This window comes from Columba livia, chromosome 6, assembly GCF_036013475.1.
Source record: "Columba livia isolate bColLiv1 breed racing homer chromosome 6, bColLiv1.pat.W.v2, whole genome shotgun sequence".
Lineage (NCBI taxonomy): Eukaryota > Metazoa > Chordata > Aves > Columbiformes > Columbidae > Columba > Columba livia.
In genome coordinates this window covers 34,347,501-34,365,413 of record NC_088607.1, presented here as the reverse complement: position 1 = coordinate 34,365,413, position 17,913 = coordinate 34,347,501, and the positions used below count along the sequence as shown (strand labels likewise).

General features: G+C 38.0%; 1 protein-coding gene across 2 annotated transcripts; it reads left to right on the top strand.

The window, feature by feature from the left end:
• The first annotated feature begins 2,501 nt into the window (after positions 1 to 2,501).
• Positions 2,502 to 12,886, top strand: DNAJC12 (DnaJ heat shock protein family (Hsp40) member C12). 2 transcript variants are annotated; one of them, XM_005512774.4, is made up of 5 exons: positions 2,502 to 2,944; positions 6,006 to 6,084; positions 8,311 to 8,450; positions 9,698 to 9,899; positions 11,716 to 12,886. In XM_005512774.4, the coding sequence occupies exons 1-5, from the start codon at positions 2,867 to 2,869 to the stop codon at positions 11,808 to 11,810; spliced, it is 594 nt and encodes a 197-aa protein (XP_005512831.1). In that variant the 5' UTR covers positions 2,502 to 2,866; the 3' UTR covers positions 11,811 to 12,886. The 2 variants fall into 2 exon arrangements, with proteins under 2 accessions (XP_005512831.1, XP_013225998.1); XM_013370544.3 differs by having other exon boundaries at positions 2,660 to 2,944; positions 11,517 to 12,886.
• Positions 12,887 to 17,913: the final 5,027 nt, after the last annotated feature.

The following is a 17,913-nucleotide window of genomic DNA, read 5'->3' as shown; positions in this document are numbered from 1 at the left end:
GCTTTTGTCAGCACCTAAAGGAGAGTTGTGACTTCAGTATTATTTTGGTGCTTATTTCTGTGAAGACTGTGTTCTAAGGAAGAAAATGTGTAAGTGTATAGGCGTATGATCTAAAGCTGTATGTGAAGGTAAAGGTATTGCCAAGCTGTCTCTAATATTGCAAGCATTTCTCCATGTCAGTGATGTTGCAGTGGTTCCCCTGAGTCGGGAAGGCAGTTTGGTTCTGCAGCTCTGAGCGTGTGCAGGGACAAGGATGGAACATGAATTGCAGAACTTAGTTGAGTTATATTGTGCCTTGAACTTCTTGAAAATGTGTACTCTGCCCTCAGGAAGCAAAACAACTAAAGCCAGTTCAGAAGATTTGATGTATTTTATGAGAATAAATTCAAATACAGATTTCCAGATCTTGCTGTTTTGTTTAAAGTGCCATTTATGACTTCTCCATATACTGAACCAGAATTTAGATTCACTCTTGGCTCCAAACAAGCAAAACAGTTGATAATGTGTTAGGAAAGAATAGAAACATTTTGTTCATGGTTGGGTACAGAGAACAAATATGAGATTTCCTCACTTTCGGTACTGTTTGTACACTGAGCAACACTACCCAAAACATGTGGACACAGAAGCTGTGCCATCTCCTGTGCTGTGACTCGCTTTCAAATAAAGTTTATCTCCTAAAGGTAATCTTTATGTATTTTTCTGCACGTTATATGCAGGTTCTCTTGCCTTCCTTTTTTTGGATGATGCTTTACTCTGTGAGTTGTCCCACTGAAGTCAGCAGTTATCAGTATTTTGTTATCTCCACACACAAATCTTAAGGCTGCGCTATGGGACGCTTTGCACCCCATGCACTGGAAATCTCTGGGAGGGGGGGACACCAGTATGGACTCTGCTGCAGTTTGGATCGAAGCCTTTGTTCATTTGGTCTGGACAGAAGAGACTATAGAACAGAACTAAGGCCTCAGCAAGCAAATTCCCTGTCAACAGGCAGCTTGCAAACCTCAGGGGTTTGTTGTCTGAATCCAGCTCCTGGACCTGCAGTTCACCTGGCAGTACAGACACAGCTGCTGAAAGTTGGAGGGGAAAAAGGGTTAAAGAGCCTTCCCTTTCACCTTACGCAAATATAAAAGAAATACGTGCACAAGAACGCTATGTCAGGAGTGCTGCTGGGATGAGGGAGAGCTGTTTGTTTTGTGTCTGCCACCAAAGTACAGTCTATTTAAATATTTACATGATCTCTTGCTAAAAAGCTTGCTTTCTTTTCCTATATTTTTGTGGTTTATTATTAAATTATGAATGGGGGAGAGGGAGATGTTTGTAATTGCTAATTCTTCCAGTTTGTTGAAAAAGTATATCGTTTTATTTACTCAGAGAAGTATGGTAATAGTGTTTTCTAACAGATTTGAATGGTTTTGCTGATGCCTGTGCTTTGCTGCTTAATATTATTGCTTCTTTTTAAACGTACTTTATATATTTTATAATCTTAATAGGCTATTTGAACATAGGAAAATAGGAAATTTCAGGCAATACAACCTGGAAGTGAAAGCAGTGGAAGACATGTAGATAATTTCAGAAGATTAAGAATATAGGTAATAAAGCACTTGTAAATGCAGGAATTATTTTAGAAATGGTGTGGAATGGCCACCAGGTCCTTCACTGATTAACACACACCTGTTCTAGCCTTGGTCACATCCTGTGAATCTGTTCTGAGTAGACTCTCCTACTAGGTCACTGCATCCAAAACTGTGTAACTATTCAAGGCATTTATTTGTGTTAGTCTAAAGAATAAGCAATATTTAATGACATTAAACATCTTGGATTACAAAGCTCTCACAGGGATGGGGAAAGTAAACCAGAGCTCCTTAGGCTCCAGAGGAAAGACTTCACCCAGTGGTTAGTATGACACCTAGGAAGTAAATAAATAGATCAGAGGAGACACTGCAGTTAAACATTTCTGTAGTCTTTGTTGGACTAAGGCCTTGATCATCAATCACAGTTAGAAATTAAAGGTGTTTCACTTTGATGTAAAATGAGTTTTACAAGGAATGTGTTTTGTACACAATACAGACCTTCAAGATGCAATTTGAATGTAATTTAGCATGAGAAATCTCTATTTAATGTAATAGTAGGCAGTAAGGATTTTTGTGTTATCTTTTCCATTTCTTAATTTTGTCAGACATGCAACTGATGTACAAGAGCTGTTTGTTTTTGAAGAATAATATGTATTTATCCTAGGTAGCCTTCAAAGAGTGAAGATTCAGTCTTTCCTGCTGAAGTGACTGACAGAACTCTGAGGGGCTTTGGCAAAGTCATTCTCAGGAGTTTGCAGTCCTGTAATCATTATTTTGGAAGTAATCCTTACTCTTTTCTGTAATTACCTATATAATCCCCTAGTCAAAGACTGTGGCAAAAGTTGCAATGAAAAATTAAGCAGAAAGTGCATTTCAGTATATGTAGGCTCACGTGCAGGAAAGCCCTTAAGTATGTGCCTGATTTTATGCGGGTATACACGTGATGGCGTGATCTAAATCTCAAATATAGCTAGATTGAGAACTCTGTGTGGTCTGGACAAGACCTAGAGTTTAACGCTGAAGTAACTTTGGCAACTACAAATCCCAGGGAGCTTTGCCATTAGCAGGTTTGTGCAGCCGGATTGGCATCCTGCGGGGACCAATGGCAGGCAGAGGATTCAAGAAAATTCATGTGTGTCAGCTGCCAGTATTAAAAAGCACTGGAGAGAGGTCTAGACCGAGTGGAAACTGCCTGCTTCCCTGGGCTCCTTCTGAACCCTGCGCGAGCTTTGTATTGATATTATTTTCTACACTCTGGGTGCCTCTGCTTGAAAAAGCTCGCTGGGCTAGTCCAGATGGATGCGATTCTGAACTGCAGAGTAGATGACTTGGAAGATTACTACAACTTGCTGGGATGTGATGAACTGTCCACGGTAAGAGCCTTCCTCGCCTCCCCTCCGGGTTAATAACATCCTGAACGTGCTTGTCTGCCTGCAGGGGAGATTTGGAGCTGTTTATCTCTGCAGGCAGGACTATTTGAAATTGTGGACCTGCTCTCTTGCCACTTTTGTCTCTTAGTATCTCCCTTCAAAAACTCACCTTTCTGATCTGTATACTGATGTTATGATTCTAGAATAAGGGTTGTATTAAAAGTGTCTTATGAAAAAGGATTGTCTTATAGGTACCACTGAAATAATGGTTTATTCATTAATTTAGTTCAATATGTGATATGGCTATGAATCAGGAGCCAACTGCATCAATTTGACAATATCCAAATAATATTTGCAATACATTTTCCATTTTAAAAGATTTTAAAAAAACTATTTATATGCAACTAATATAAAGAATGTTCATAGCTGTAGGTCACTGATAATGCTATTGAGTTTCTCAGGTTTTATACATATTTTTTAAAAACTGTATTTGTTGGTTGGGAGGAAAAACAAAAGTGGTTATTTTTTTTCATTCACCATATTAATGACTTTTAAATGCTAATTTAAATGACATTCAGACACAGGTTTTACTAATTTGTTTTCCCAGGAGATACTTACTTTAGAATGAGATGTAGCTAAGCAATTGTTGAACTATTTGTAGCTAAAACAAGTGCTTTTCTTCCTAAAAGTATCCATATAACGCTTCTTGCATAGTCTGAGTTAAGTGGTATGCTAATCTTTTTAAATTTAGTTGCTGTATTAGCTGGAATTGTGTTTTGATTTTGGAAAAGGAGTTTTGATTACTCTGCTGTAATGAAGGATGTATTCAGTGTGGATAAAAGCTGTATTTTGTCCAGTAAATTTAATCGGGTGTAATTTAATCTGTCCTAGTAGTCAAATGCTGGGAAAACACCTCTGTCTTTCCTGTCACTGCAAGCATACTCGTAAGCATCTCCGATGCGTTACACAAGGCAATTTAAAGCTTTTCTGAGATAACTCCTAAAAATGTCATCCCAGCAGAGGGCAGTAATAAAGTTTCTATGTAGGCTTGTTTCGCAGATGCTATTTCTCATTTTCTACCGCACATTAATTCTTTAAGGGCTTAGCAATTAATAAGTAGTTCAAGTATGTATGATAATGATTGTTCAGATTGCTTCAAAATGAAATTTAAAAGATGCAATAAATGCTAATGGGTCCTGAAAAATAAGCTGTCAAATAGTGTTTGTTGAGAGAAGCAGCAGATGTTACTAGATTATTTTTGACATGGGAGTAGGAGCTGAGAGCAGAAGTTGAGTGAGTACCATGCTTGCCTTCCCTCAGGGCGGGGCACAACCACTTCCAACATTTAACAGAAATCTGAAGCATTAACAGGTGTTTTGCGATCACATTACGTTGTATGTGCAGCCAAGGACTTGCACCAGCAAAGGCTGCTTTAGGCATATATGCTGCAGGACTTTCATCTAAGGTGCTGAATATTCTGGTCTTGAGCTGACCTGGTTAAATGTAAGCACATATCATTTTAATTTCTACAGATTTTCAACCTATTCAAGTAAACACCCATGTTCATTCTTGCCTTCTTGTAGAATTGAGCTCATGGACACCTAGTTCATCTTCAGACTTAAGAGGAAGAGGGGAGATTTAATCTACATCCTTATTCCAAGAACAGTGTTTTTCATATATAGTGGGTATTGGATACCTTTATTGGTAAACATATCCCCGAATAGTTTATATATTTTTCATATATTTTGTATAAACCTCTTGTAAACTTTTCCTTCTGCTGATTTTTTTTTAACTGAAGACTTCCATGCTACTGCTCTGCTACTTAACATACTTTAACTTTAAAATTCCACTTTATGTAACTAAGTTTTAGAGATGGTAGCTAGCTATATAGTAACCAGTTTCAACAAGTTCTTTGTACAATGAATATATTTTAAAGTGTGTCACTGACTGGAAATACACCACCCTCTATCTGTCTCTCTGGAAGAAGTAACTGAGGAACAAAAAGTGTGGAGTTCTTAAAATACCACAGTAGACCACGTTTTCCCCAGCATATGACAACAAAATTTGGCTAGCAACTTGAGTGAACTGTAAGTTTATTCTAAAGAAAAAAGGTGATGAGCCTAAATTTTGAAACAAATAATATAAATTGTATATGGATATGAGGGTTTGAAATATGAGGAATTTAAATGAACAGCCTTCCTATCACAGGAAAGAATGGTAGCTAATTGATATCTCAGGGCACATTGTTGTGAAAGCTTAAGCTGTACTGGAAAGCCACAAAGAAGTTTTGTCTTCTGAAAAATAATAAGTGAGATACTTTGAAAAATCTGAAAATTTGAAAATATAAGCTGATGCCCACTCCAGTGGTTGCCTGCATTTTGTTAGCTGTTAATATTTCTTTGTTTTTCCAGTGTTTGTAATACTTTATGGTACTATAAACTGCCTGACAACTTGTAATAAACTAATAGGTGCTAATATTATAATATTGATTATAAATTTATTCCATTCCAATCCAACCTTTTGCACAGAAAATGAACTTCACAGGAAGACAGTGAACTGCTAGTTTTCTAGCTTTGTGGTATCCAAGATGGAAAAGTCATGTGGTACTGGCTCAGTTTTCTTTGAAGAGGATGTGGAGAAAGCTGCCCAATGCCACAACTGGTATTTGGCAATATAGTAGGTCTTTCCTGCCTGCAATGAGACTTCATTAAAAGTTAGACTTGATTAAACAAAGCAAAGAGCAACTGAAGTGATGCATTTTACAAGAGAAGGAGTTTTGCACACATGATCTTTTTACATTTTTCTTAAAGCCAACTTGCCCATATTGCGTAACTGAGCTTCATAAAACCAAGAACGAGCGCATGGAAAATTAAATTAAATAAGCTGCGTCACTGGCAGGTCGTTGTTGTTGCCCATTTTGTTTGTACTAAAGCTTGTAGAAATGAATAGGAAAAAATCTTTCAACATTCTTTGTTGTTCTCCCCACCCCTTCTTGAAAAGCAAATTTGAAGATCTTTTCTGTGTGTATATATTTATTCATTTTAAATCTCAACATTCTGTTTAGGTTGAACAAATTCTGGCAGAGTTTAAGGTTAAAGCCCTTGAATGTCATCCTGACAAGCATCCTGGAAACCCCAAAGCAGGTATATACTCTCCCCTCTTTAAAAACAATCTATTTTTTTCCTATGTTAAAGTGACTAAGGTATTAAATTCAGCCTTAAAACTTTATTATTTATTCCTTTCACCTAATATATTTTATCATGTGAATTGAACACATTGTCTTTAACTAGCAAGCTTTGATATTATTTTCTAACACTTGTATACTCCTAGGTGGTAGAGCAGGAAGACACTTTTTTTTTTTCCCATGGTAGAACATCTCTTAATCCAGAATTACATATGGAGTATATCCCTTTCTAGACCTATGAAGTTGGCCTGTTTCCATGCTCAGTGGCATTCAAGTGCCATACTTGCGTCAACTAGTTAATTTGCTTCCATGAACAAGCCCATCAGGCACACATTAAATGTACTTTAGTTTCTTTTAATGTAATTTAATGACTGCACATAAAGAGAAGCCAGCACCACATGAGTAGCCATCTGTTCACAGAGCAGCAGTTAACATTTCCCTTTATGAGAGTGTGCAGTTCATCATACCTGTGATGGCCAAGCAGCACCTGAGTTATTTGGAGACAATCATACCCACTCATAGCCACATGATAGCTCTAAGCAGTGCTCACTGACCTCTGAATAGTTTATACTGTTATAATAAAGGTTGTTCTGATCGTAATTATGGTCCCCACCAAAAATCTGTTGTAGAAGAATTAAAAATGCTTCTCGTTTTGATTAATACATAAAACTTTTCCTTTGAATTCATCCTTTTAATTTAGCTATAAACTGAACACTGTAACGTACCTACTTGTGTGAGTTTGAGTTCAGCAGAGATGAGATGAGACTTGCACTCTCCTTCTCGAGCAGAGCTCTCAGCAAGGCTTGGCCTTCCATACGGGTGTGCCGTCCTGGCCTAGTATCAGAGAGTTGACAAGGCAGGGCTTAAAAGGTGAAAGAAGTGGTATTTTTTCAGTTTGAGATTCCCTGATAAGGAACACTGTCAGATTTGGTTTTTGAGAGAGAATCTACCACCTATTAACAATAACCTGATCACTAATATTTAATATATTCTAAATGATAGCACAAGTACCAATGAGACCCATGACATTAACTTTCCCTGCAGAAAATTCTGGCTATTGCAGCAGGGAAACGAGGAGGCTATTCCCAGGCATGGTCCTGTTTGCACCCCCTATGGACCTCCCCAAATTAACTGAAATGAAGTAAAACAGAAAAAGAGGCCAAGTGCCAAATGCTGGAGCAGCTTTGTTTGTCAAGAAATACTTTATGCTCCATTTACCTGAGCATGCTGTATTTACTTCAAATGCCTTTTTATAGTACTGGTGAAAGTTCATATTTTTATTCCATCAGCTTCAAGCTCAATAAAGAGTAATTAAAGTAGACTTTTTATTTGTTGAAAACTAGTGACACTAGAAAAAGGAAATCTAACGGAACCGCCCCCTCAACCTGTTGTCTGTTGTTTGGTTTAGGGTTATCGATTTTGATTAGTGTTTGAGCTTAGTGTATTTCAAAAGAAATCTCTCTAATTTGTAAACTGAGATAAATGAATAATAATAGACCACTGTAACATAGGTGACTCATAGATAAAATCTAAATCTTTATAACCCTTCTACAAACAGTAACACACAGCTGCATCCTTAGTAACCATTTAATGAAAAATATCCCTGTAGGGAAAAATAAGAGCTCTCATTCATGCAGCCTGGTGTTCAAGATGACATATTAGCATATGTAGAAAACATACCTAATAAAATACACAAGTTAGTTAATTTGAACTAGATTTAGATTCCTCTTCTTGCTTGTAATTTTTTTCCACGCTCATGGTGTTGTGCTTTGCTGTGACTTTCTTTCTGCAATGGATAAGTGTGTTCTTTCTAAGCATTATGACTTTAGTTTAATTTTCCTTTTTAAGGTTTTCTATAGGGGATGGCTTCTGCCTTTTGCCTGCTGTATTCTAAGTTACTCTGAACTTAAATTTAGGAGATTTTTAAGCCAGTAGACAAATGAAGCTTTTTCATCCTCATTTGAGAAGGATGTCAGTTGTCCATCAAAGGTGCTATGATCCTAAAGCCAGCTACAACTTTGCCAAGCTCTACACAGAGCAAGCACGTACCTTTGTCACTCAGCTCTCTGTCTGTCTCCCCTACTCTGTTTGCTCTAAGCCACTGTTCCCAGCTCCCCTTTCACATCTGAATTGATTTCGTTGAAAGCAAACACTGGCTTTAGTATCTTTTCGGTTTTTATTCTAGTGGAGGATTTCCAGAAGCTGCAGCAAGCTAAGGAGATTCTTACCAATGAAGAGAGTCGAGCGCGTTATGATTACTGGCGACGGAGCAGAATTACCATTCCGTTCCAGCAGTGGGAGGCCCTGAGCAGTTCTGTGAAGACGGTTGGTGGCGTCTAAGTTTGGGCCTTCAGGGGGTGGGGGGTAGGGCTGGCCCAGAGAAAATATTGCAGTGAGCGAGGGGATGAGTCACAACACTTGTGCTGCACTGGTGGGTTTAGGGGATAGGAATGGTGCAGAGTGATTCCTGCGCTAAGGAAGTTAAAGAAATTCTATTATTCTGTTCTCTGATTCTGTGGAGAAATTTGGGAAAAATGTGAAGGCTATAGAAGCCATTAACAGAAGGGGTTTAGGGTAGTAGTTTTAGAGTGAATTTACCAAGTTGCTGCTTTTTTGCGTATCATATGAAGTTAAGGGCTGTTTTCAAATGTTTAAGAACACTGCATTTGTTGGAACCTTTTATTTATCTTCAAAGCTAGGACCTTTGTATAATATATTCTCCTTTTGGTATGTTGTTTTCATGCTATCTGATTAAATAAAGACCTTATTGAAAAATCTAGAAGGTAGGTTCCTTGCAACCCTAGGCTTCACACAGGTCTTTGGAGGGGCCCTGCTGGGCTAGTGGGGTGATTTGTGACAGCAATGGAAGTCGTGAGGGTTGTCTTCCCTCCTGATTTTGCTAGTGAGATAATTTGGTAGCGTGTTCCTAGTAGATCGTAATTCCATGATGTTTGATTTTTTTTTTTTCTGCCTTATTAGGGTGACTGATAGTTACAATTTTACATGGTCAGATTTTAAGCGAGGCGAATAAATATTTCTCTTGTCAATTCTGCCTGCCTCACTTCTGCTTACGACAGAAGTTTCAGAGCCTTTTTAACTAAAGCATTATGCCTGATCTTGAGTGTTCACTGGAGGTATCCCATCAGGCTTAGATCAGTTCCCAACAGAAGTCATTCCACAGACTTTAATAGTAAAGCTTTGCAAATTGTTTTGTTTTCAAAGGACACCTTGAAGTCAACAATAGGTTTCAATATGGACATTTTCTAAGTCACTCAAGCCCTCTTAAAAAAGTGTCAGAAGTCATGACAGAAAAAAATGGACAAAGTACCCTCGTAATTATTTGATGCATTTGTACACTTCGTTCTTCATCCCCACCTGAAATAAACTATCCTCACAAATGCTGTTTGCAATATGAAACCATGCTTTCCTCCATCCTGTTGACCTGCAAACTTCACTCTAGTATGTGCTTTTTTAACCATTTATCACAAGATGAGAAAGAAAAGAGAAGTTCATTACAAATCTTTTAAAGTGTAAGAATGAGGTCTTTATTTGTTATTTTTGCATTTCTTTAGTCAATGCACTGGGCTGTCCAAAGTAAGAAGGACCAAATGCTGGAAGCTCCTGACTTGAATAATAGCAACAACATAGCTAATGAGATTTGGACCCAACACACTGAAAACAGTGAAGACAGATTGTCAGATGGGAACAGGGAGCAAGAAGATGTTGCAATGTCTGATGTGAAACTGCAGTCTTCAAGGAATCCAGACTCCCCAAGTAAGTGAAACCAGCAGTTACAGAAAATTGCAGTATCCAGGCATTGGCCTGAAATTGAGGCTTTTAGTCATGAGAAATTCTTCAGAATAATATGTTTAACTGGTAGCTTTTATATGTGGTTTTGGGTTGGTGTTTTGTTTGGGGTTTTATGTTGTTCATTATTTTATTATTCATTTAATTTTGAAGTTTTCAGACCTTTCTTCCTCCCTATCCCATGTTTGCTCACGTCTTTGTGGGTAAAATCAAAAACTGGAGAAGAAGAAAAAACCAATTCTTCTAAAACCAAAATGGAGAGTTCAGTTTTGGTGCTATATCAAGCATTTTTTGAAAAGGGCCATTATTTTCAGTGATTTAAAAAAATTTAAAACATTTAGCTATTATATATATACATATATATATTTATGCAGCATTCAGTGGTTATGCAGAGTTTGCATCTGATGAGTTAATGAGGACTAAAAATTGAGACTTGAAGGCTTCTTTTGAATTTGAACAGGTCTTTTTAAAAATAGTGCATGCACCAGAAAAAAAAGTCTATTTAAAAAGCTGTCATCTGGCCAGTTAGTATCTCCTGTCTGAATCAAAGTTTATTTACCACAATGACATCCTCTGTTCTGCTCCATCCTTCAGGAGTTTCATAATCTTAGGCTTATGTTATCAGAGACCTATTATAAAACAAAGTTCTTACATTTCCTCCCAGTTTGATCAAAGAGGAAATTAAGTTGAACCGTGAGGGTAGCAAAACCTAATTTAATCCCAAACATTTGTGGCATGCAGAAAATAGAGAAGAAAATTCTTCAAATGCATGTGAGGCATAACTGAAAATGTCATATTTAAAAATTATGCTCTATAACATTATACTATTTACTATTTTTGTTAATTAAATAATCACTGTGCCCTTTGTAAAACAGTAAAATTTCAAGATAAAGAAAACATCATCTTGTTCCTTGTAATGGTGAGCTTTCTTTGCAGTCATCTTCTTTCTCATATTTTTTTTAAATTTTAATTTGATTAGCATAGATTTGAATAGGAAATATCAAGCCCATCAAATGCCTATTTAATTTATCCAGTGGGCATATATTTATATTAATAAATGTTAATATTAGAATATATATATTTGTCAGGGCCTGTATGCACTCTAGTGTTCACACTTGATGTCAGGATGTTGATAATGCTTTTGTTTTGGTCCAGGAAAATTTATTATATTGGATTCTGCTTTTAAACTTCAATATTTTCAGTTCCTGTCTGCTGGTCCGTCAAAATTATGGACTACAACTCAACCTAGCTATTTCAGCCTGAATAAAAGATTTTAGCACCAAGTCTGGTAATAAGTTTCAGCTTCCTGATGTAGGAAGATCACGTTTTATTGTGTATTAACAGCCCATACATGACAAAAACACAGTGCAGGGTCTGAAAATCTCTTTTACTCCCTTGTGTGTGGAAAGGGCCATTTGCACCTTCCCTCCACACTGCTGCTTTTCCTGTACTGGAAGATTTATCATGTCACACTCTATCTCTTCTTCTTTAGATTAAGCAAATGCAGTTTGTTCAGTTTTTCTTTATAAGCCCTATTTTCTGCACTGCCGTCATTCTTACTGTTCTCCTTTGGACTCTTCCCAGCTGATACAGATCTGAAGTTTGGTGTTTGCTTGCGTTCTTGTTCAAACAGTGCCAAGAATACAGAGGTTGTCCCTGCTAGTCGAGAGCACTGGAAGTGCACTGCATACCTATTTGGGAGAAGATTAACAGGTATTAGTTCAGACAACTTAGTTTTATACATGTTTATCATAATGTACTTGCCTTTCTCTTTTTTCCTCAGGATTTTCCGAGGCAAATTACTGGCACTTGCGGTTCCGCTGGTCAGGGGATGCTCCATCAGACCTGCTCAGGAAGTTCAGAAACTATGAGATCTAAAATGCAAAATATGCAAGAGCGTGAGATCATCTGTTCAACAATTCAGTATTTTTTTTGTCAGCAGTTGCAACTTATTTGTATTTTGTATTCATTCGTTATGATGTGAAGGTTGTTTGAATAAATGTTTTAATACTGATTTGTTAACACACATGCTATGAGCATTACAGATGGAGGTCTTTTTGTTTGATAAGCAAACTTCAATAAACAAAGCCCTTTTCAGTATTAACATAAAGTGATTTTGTGAAATTATCTAACATCTTATATATTGTTTCTTGTATTCTGAAATATTGTGTAGAGAATAATGTTTTCTCTCAATACTGTGTTGTTACAAAGAACATACTCTCAGTAAAACCAAAAGTCAGTGTTGAAGTCCATGTCATCTTATTCAGTGACGATCTTCCAAAAGCTATATGACAATGAACTTTAAACAAAACTGTGTTTATTTCTCAACTGTGTACTCTGGTTCACTTCTCCATTGCATTGTACTTAAAGTAGTGATTTATCATGTACATGCACAATACTATAACAAATTTAACTTCTAAGAGAATTGTAATCTTATTATATAGATGAAATAAGAACCTTCTTCTTGTTCAGGAAGGTCGCTGTGATAGATCAAGCACTCTTAAAAATCACTTGTTTTCTATCTTAGTTGCTAAGATAGTACACTTTTTGCACTAGCTCTTTATTTTGTAAGGCAGTTCCAGAACTTCACGTCTCCAGTTAACAACTTTCTTCTTCTTAAGATTTATTGGTGGACAACTGATACCGGTATATGTACCAGCACTGCCCTGTGGCTTAATGGTAACTGCCCTCCCTGCTCTCTGGCCTGGTAGACAGGGTCTTCTCAAGGTTTTGTATGGTGAGGAGTGAAGAATCAGGCCAGTCAGCCTTACTGTGTACAAAATCTCACATGAAAGGTTTTTGATATCTTGTGCAACTTTTCCAGTTCTACATTGTGTTTATTTATTTTTATTTGCTTTCTTATTTGTAAACCTGACTAATGTGTCAGGTATTGACACTGTGTTTTTGTGCAGGCAATTCCATTAGCAACAAATAAAAGTGCATGCATACAGAAAGGGCTTGTTTTCATTTTTTAAATTGAAGTCCTTTACCCACCACAGAACATCCCTTCTGAATTTGTTACTTGTCCCCTCAGTGGCTAAAAGCTCAAGGGAGTCCAATTACAAATCCATGGAAAGTCTAATCTGAAAACTACAGTCTTCTCCCCATGTGGAAACAGTATCGCAATGTCTGTCTTTCCCTGGAGTGACGTTTCCCTCTATTGTGCAGGGGTGTGATGTGCTGACTTGACTTACTGTGCATCTCCTATTTGGAGCCTATTTGATAAAACCCATGACATAAGTGCCTGACAATGGACCCTGCTATCTGTATTTATTAACCTCAGTATTTATTCTGGTGCCAGTTTTTCTCACAGGGGCTAAGATCAGTGTTAACGCTGCTTATGTTTCTACCAGTTTATAAAAGCTCTAAGTACTGATGTTCTGATACAGCTACACTGAGCCTAGATCTGATGGCATCAGTAGCAGTAGCTATTTTTACAGCACATCATCCTGATTATCAAAAGTATTTTTTTTCTTTTCTTTTAATTCTAGATGCTGTTCCCTTGCATATTTCTGAGCTGAAAACATTAAAGAGATGAGATTAACAATTCTCTGTAATATCTGCTGAATGTAATCAGAGATTTTTCTTCTAGTGTGTAAACTGCTTTCCTTTATGTAAAGGTATTTGCCCAAGAAAGACTTCCAATCTATTTTATACAGAGGGACTGTAAAGGATGTCAAACAGTAGTAAGGGAAGAAACTCTAGTTCACACAAGGGATACAAAGCAATAGGGTTCAGTTTTTCTCTCTTTAACAAAAAGATGGAAATACAACCAGCTGGAGTGCTGCAAATCAGATGGCAGCTCAGGTTCTCTTCTCCCCATTTCACTTGCTTGTAAAGGTAAAAAGGGGGTAGTTGGATGGATGCTTTAGCACTTAACCAGTGGGTTTCCCTTGAGAAGAGAGTATACAATAGACCTTTGAACAGCAAACTAATTTCTCGTGTCATTAAAACCCATTATTACACTGTTTGGCAAGCAAACCATGCTTGTTTTAGATATTTGTTCCAGATGAATAATTGCAGTTATTTGGAAGACTCTTAGCCCAGCTAAAGCGGATGGCAAAATTTGCATTTTGCAATGTACCTGCTAGAGATCAGTACTCTAATTTGCCCTAGTTAAGGGGGCAGATTATCTGGTGCTGTAGCACACCGATAGAATTTTATTTTCTTTTTTCTATTTATATATATATTTAACTTGAAATGGTCCATTTTTCTGTATGAACCAATTGAGCTGAATGAACCAATTCCCAGCAGAGCCAGCCCAGAGGTACTGTAAAGCAAGAGGAAGCCGTGCAGGCTGTTTTGCTTTTGGGACAACATTGGTGAAATCTGACCTGTAAGAACGGTTAACTGCAATAAGTGGGTAGCATAGTTAGGAAGGAATAAGCACCTGACAAATTACTCAGTGTCAGATCATTCAGGGTCTACCACACCAAGCATAAACTGCCTTTTTTTTTTTAAATATATAGTATTTTTAGGTTTTTTTGATGGTGGCATGAAAAGATCTAGCAAAAATCCCTCATGACATTATCTGCAACAATGTGGTGCCTTGACCTCCGCACTAGTAAGCACACAACATATTTAAATATGCTTAAATTTATGCTTCAATATGAACTGGAGCAGGAGTTGTGAGGTGCATCTCTCAAGCTCTGTGAAGATGCAATTAAGAGGCAATAGACTCATGTGTCTGTAGTTTTTCAGTGGCCACCAGAGAACTCTCTTTGCAAAGTGGAAACAGCTGTTGTGGGGTAGGGAACAAGGGCAGCAAACCCAGACAATATATATTAGAATTAGGGTCTGTGAATCTTTTTTGGGGAGGGGGCAGCTACCTATCAGGGATGGTAAGGTCCTATATTTCTTCTTTAGGGCTTTCTGTGAGTTATTCAAGTAGGTAACAAAGGTTCTTGGGTACCTGAGGGAGTATGATTGGGTGTGCACTTCAGCTATACAGCAACTAAGTGTTACATTGCTTGAGTGTTTGTTACCTATAGCTCTAGATGACTTCCTTAGCTTGGTATGAAAATAAAGAGACCTGTGAAGTGAGCCTATATCCTCTGGAGTCTAGTCAAAAGTATTGGTTAAACTTGGCCATTACTGGACTGCTGAGGGCTGATGAGATTTCAGCTGGAAGTTATGAGATAGCAGATGGAGTTGCAGGTGGATGATGATGATAATAAAATACAAAGAACAGGGCATGTTGTTTAATACTGTGCTTGTAGGTCTCTGAAACTGTATCAACCAGTTCTGTAATATCGGAAATTAAGCAACTATTTAGGCAGCTGTTTACAGTGAAACTGAATGGGTCGGGGGGGGGGGGGGTCTTGAATTATGCAACATTAATGTATCTTTAATTACTGCTGTCATGCCTGTTCTTGTGCAAATGATGAATCTATAAGAATGAGAATTTTCTAGTTCTTCACGAACTTTTATTTTTCTAGTATTTGCCAAGTTGTTTTGCCAATATTTTCAAAGTGGCAATGTAAAAGTTTAAGTTTTGATGATGAATACAGATAGTAATATGACTTAAAATTTCAGGCTGAGTTATGCTGAATGACAGGCAAGGTTATTTCCTGAATGCTTATTTTCCTGTTTGGGTGAGTGAAGAGAAAAAAAAAAGGCAGTTTATATGTTTTGTAATAGAAGTAAGTACCCTGATGATTAAAACAGATACTGCGTAGCTTTAATTTCCTGAGCATGAACATTGCTATCTTAACTTTCATATCCTGAAATGAGAAACCAGGCTGCTGGGAAGGTAAGCAGTGAATCTTTTGTAAAGCTGATGAAATGACACAGCAAAAGATAAAGCAACTCAGTTGGCAGCGTCTGTCAGTGTCAGATGGGGTAATATTTATCAGTTTGTTTATGCTGGGTACTTTTATTGCAGCCCCGTGTATATGCTCAGCCTGCTGTTCTAAGAGTTGCCTATCCTCCCACCGATGGTAGGCACCACAATATTTGTTCTTTAATTGTTCTATATCAGTCTCTTCTCCCTCCTGTGTTGAAAATGAGACACTTCATGTGCTCTGTTTGTCCCAGCTTTGAAAGGCTTGTGGCTGAGTCATCACATTGCTGCACAATATAGACTGGGAACTTCTACCAGTTTTAGGGCTCAGATGGATATCATAACCTGTCACAGGTGGTGAATGCTGGAGAAAATTTCTGTTCTTTCATCTCTCTTCCATCTTCACCGTGGTTTGCTCTTACTCCCTTCTGGTGGGGCAGTAAGGGAGGTGTTACTTCCAGAAAATGAGATTTGCTGCTGTTCAGAAGGTTTCCAGTCTTGATGTGTGATGTGCTTTGGACAAAATTATTTCCTTGCTGCTTTGTGAAAACTGCTTCTCCAAAAATATTGAAGAACTCTTGGCACCCAAGGCAGACAGCTTTTCTGAGGTGATACAGTTTGGGCCTTGTGCATCAGAAACTATGTTTACTTTGTCAGGACTGTCAGAGGTGGTCCTTCCCCAGCAGTTAATTTCCATGGAGCTCCCAAATGTACGTTGGGTGGAGGACTTGTCAGCTCTTCCTCTTTCTCATAAACAACTGTGTGAATGGTATCTATGGGATGGGGAGTGAGCAGTGAGCGACTGTTCCAGCTGGTGCGGCCTGGGTGCCTTTGGTGCCTCCTGCTACTTGCAGTCCTCACTTTCACAGGATCTGAGTACCGCCACAGGATTAGACTGCCTGCTTCAGTGTGGATAGCTGATGATAAAAAGGAGCCCAGACATATCAAGCATCTCTCTGCTTAGCTGTCTGGAGGCACCTTGATCCCTGGAGGTGCCGTGCCATGGGCCTGAGCCAGCTGTGGGGAGGAAAATCACACCAAGTGGCAGATATCCAGAGCAGTGCCATGCTGAGCCCAGCTGTGTCTCTGGGGTCTGGACTCTTTCTCACTCCCAGAGCTCAGGTTTAAAAAGGGAAGCAGATCAGAACAGTAGCACTTTTAACTCTTTGCTACAAAATGGAGGTGAAAAGAGAGAGGAGTCAGGAGGACAGCACTGAACCTGGAACGCTGGTGCTGCTGATGGATGTATAGCTTTAGCAGGCTGTTTGGCAGTCCTTACTTACTGTTTTCTGTAATTGCAAAAAAAGAAGAAAAAAAAAATAGTACACCCCCTTCCCCCCCCCGCAATTAAAACCATATGGTTTTTTGCCTTCAGTGCCTTGACTGGAACATTTTCATAAATCTTGCTGAAGGGTAAGGCTGGGAAATAACTTGGGTGTTCGCTGCTGCTCTTTTATTTTCCAACTGTAAATTTTGGGGAAAACAATTTTCAAGGAGAAAAGGCTCCCTGAATGCAAATACTTCCTTAGAGATTTCTGTTGCTTTTCTCACAGACGGGCCTCTTATTTTTCAATACAAAATTTAATGTAACCACAGCTTTTGGTGTGGGCTGTTTGAGATTTCCATTCCCAGCAAGGTCTCAGGGAAAAGGACATCTGAAAGTACCAAACCTCCTAATAAATATTTATTGGTTTGGTGCTTTGACTTCAGATCTATTAAAGCAATGAAACATGTCTTTTGGAAATAGGACACTTAAAGTGTTCAGTAGAAAGACCCGGCAACTTCTTCAGTGATGCAGTGGAAAAGGACTTGCCCTCTGTGTTTAGTATTTTGACACTTTTTTCATACTTTTTATTAATTTGGAATGCTACCAGAAACTGCATTACACAAAATAGTTTCATCTGTTCCAGATTACAGGGGTGTGTGTGATTTTTGAGTTGTGAAAGAACAAAAGAGTTTAAATTTCTGACTGATTAAACAAAATCAAGCCTTATATGTGGAAAGAAGTTGTGTTTTTAAAAAATTGTTACCTGAAATGGGCATATTCACTAAAAATGTTGATATTTTGCAGTGTGACTAACATGTTGTACAGCTCTAAGCACAAAATTTTAAGCTGCTGTTAGGGTACAAATATGCTAAGGTGAAAGTAGCAGATGTACTATGTACTGTATCTTAGCAAAGGATCCCTAAGTTGATATT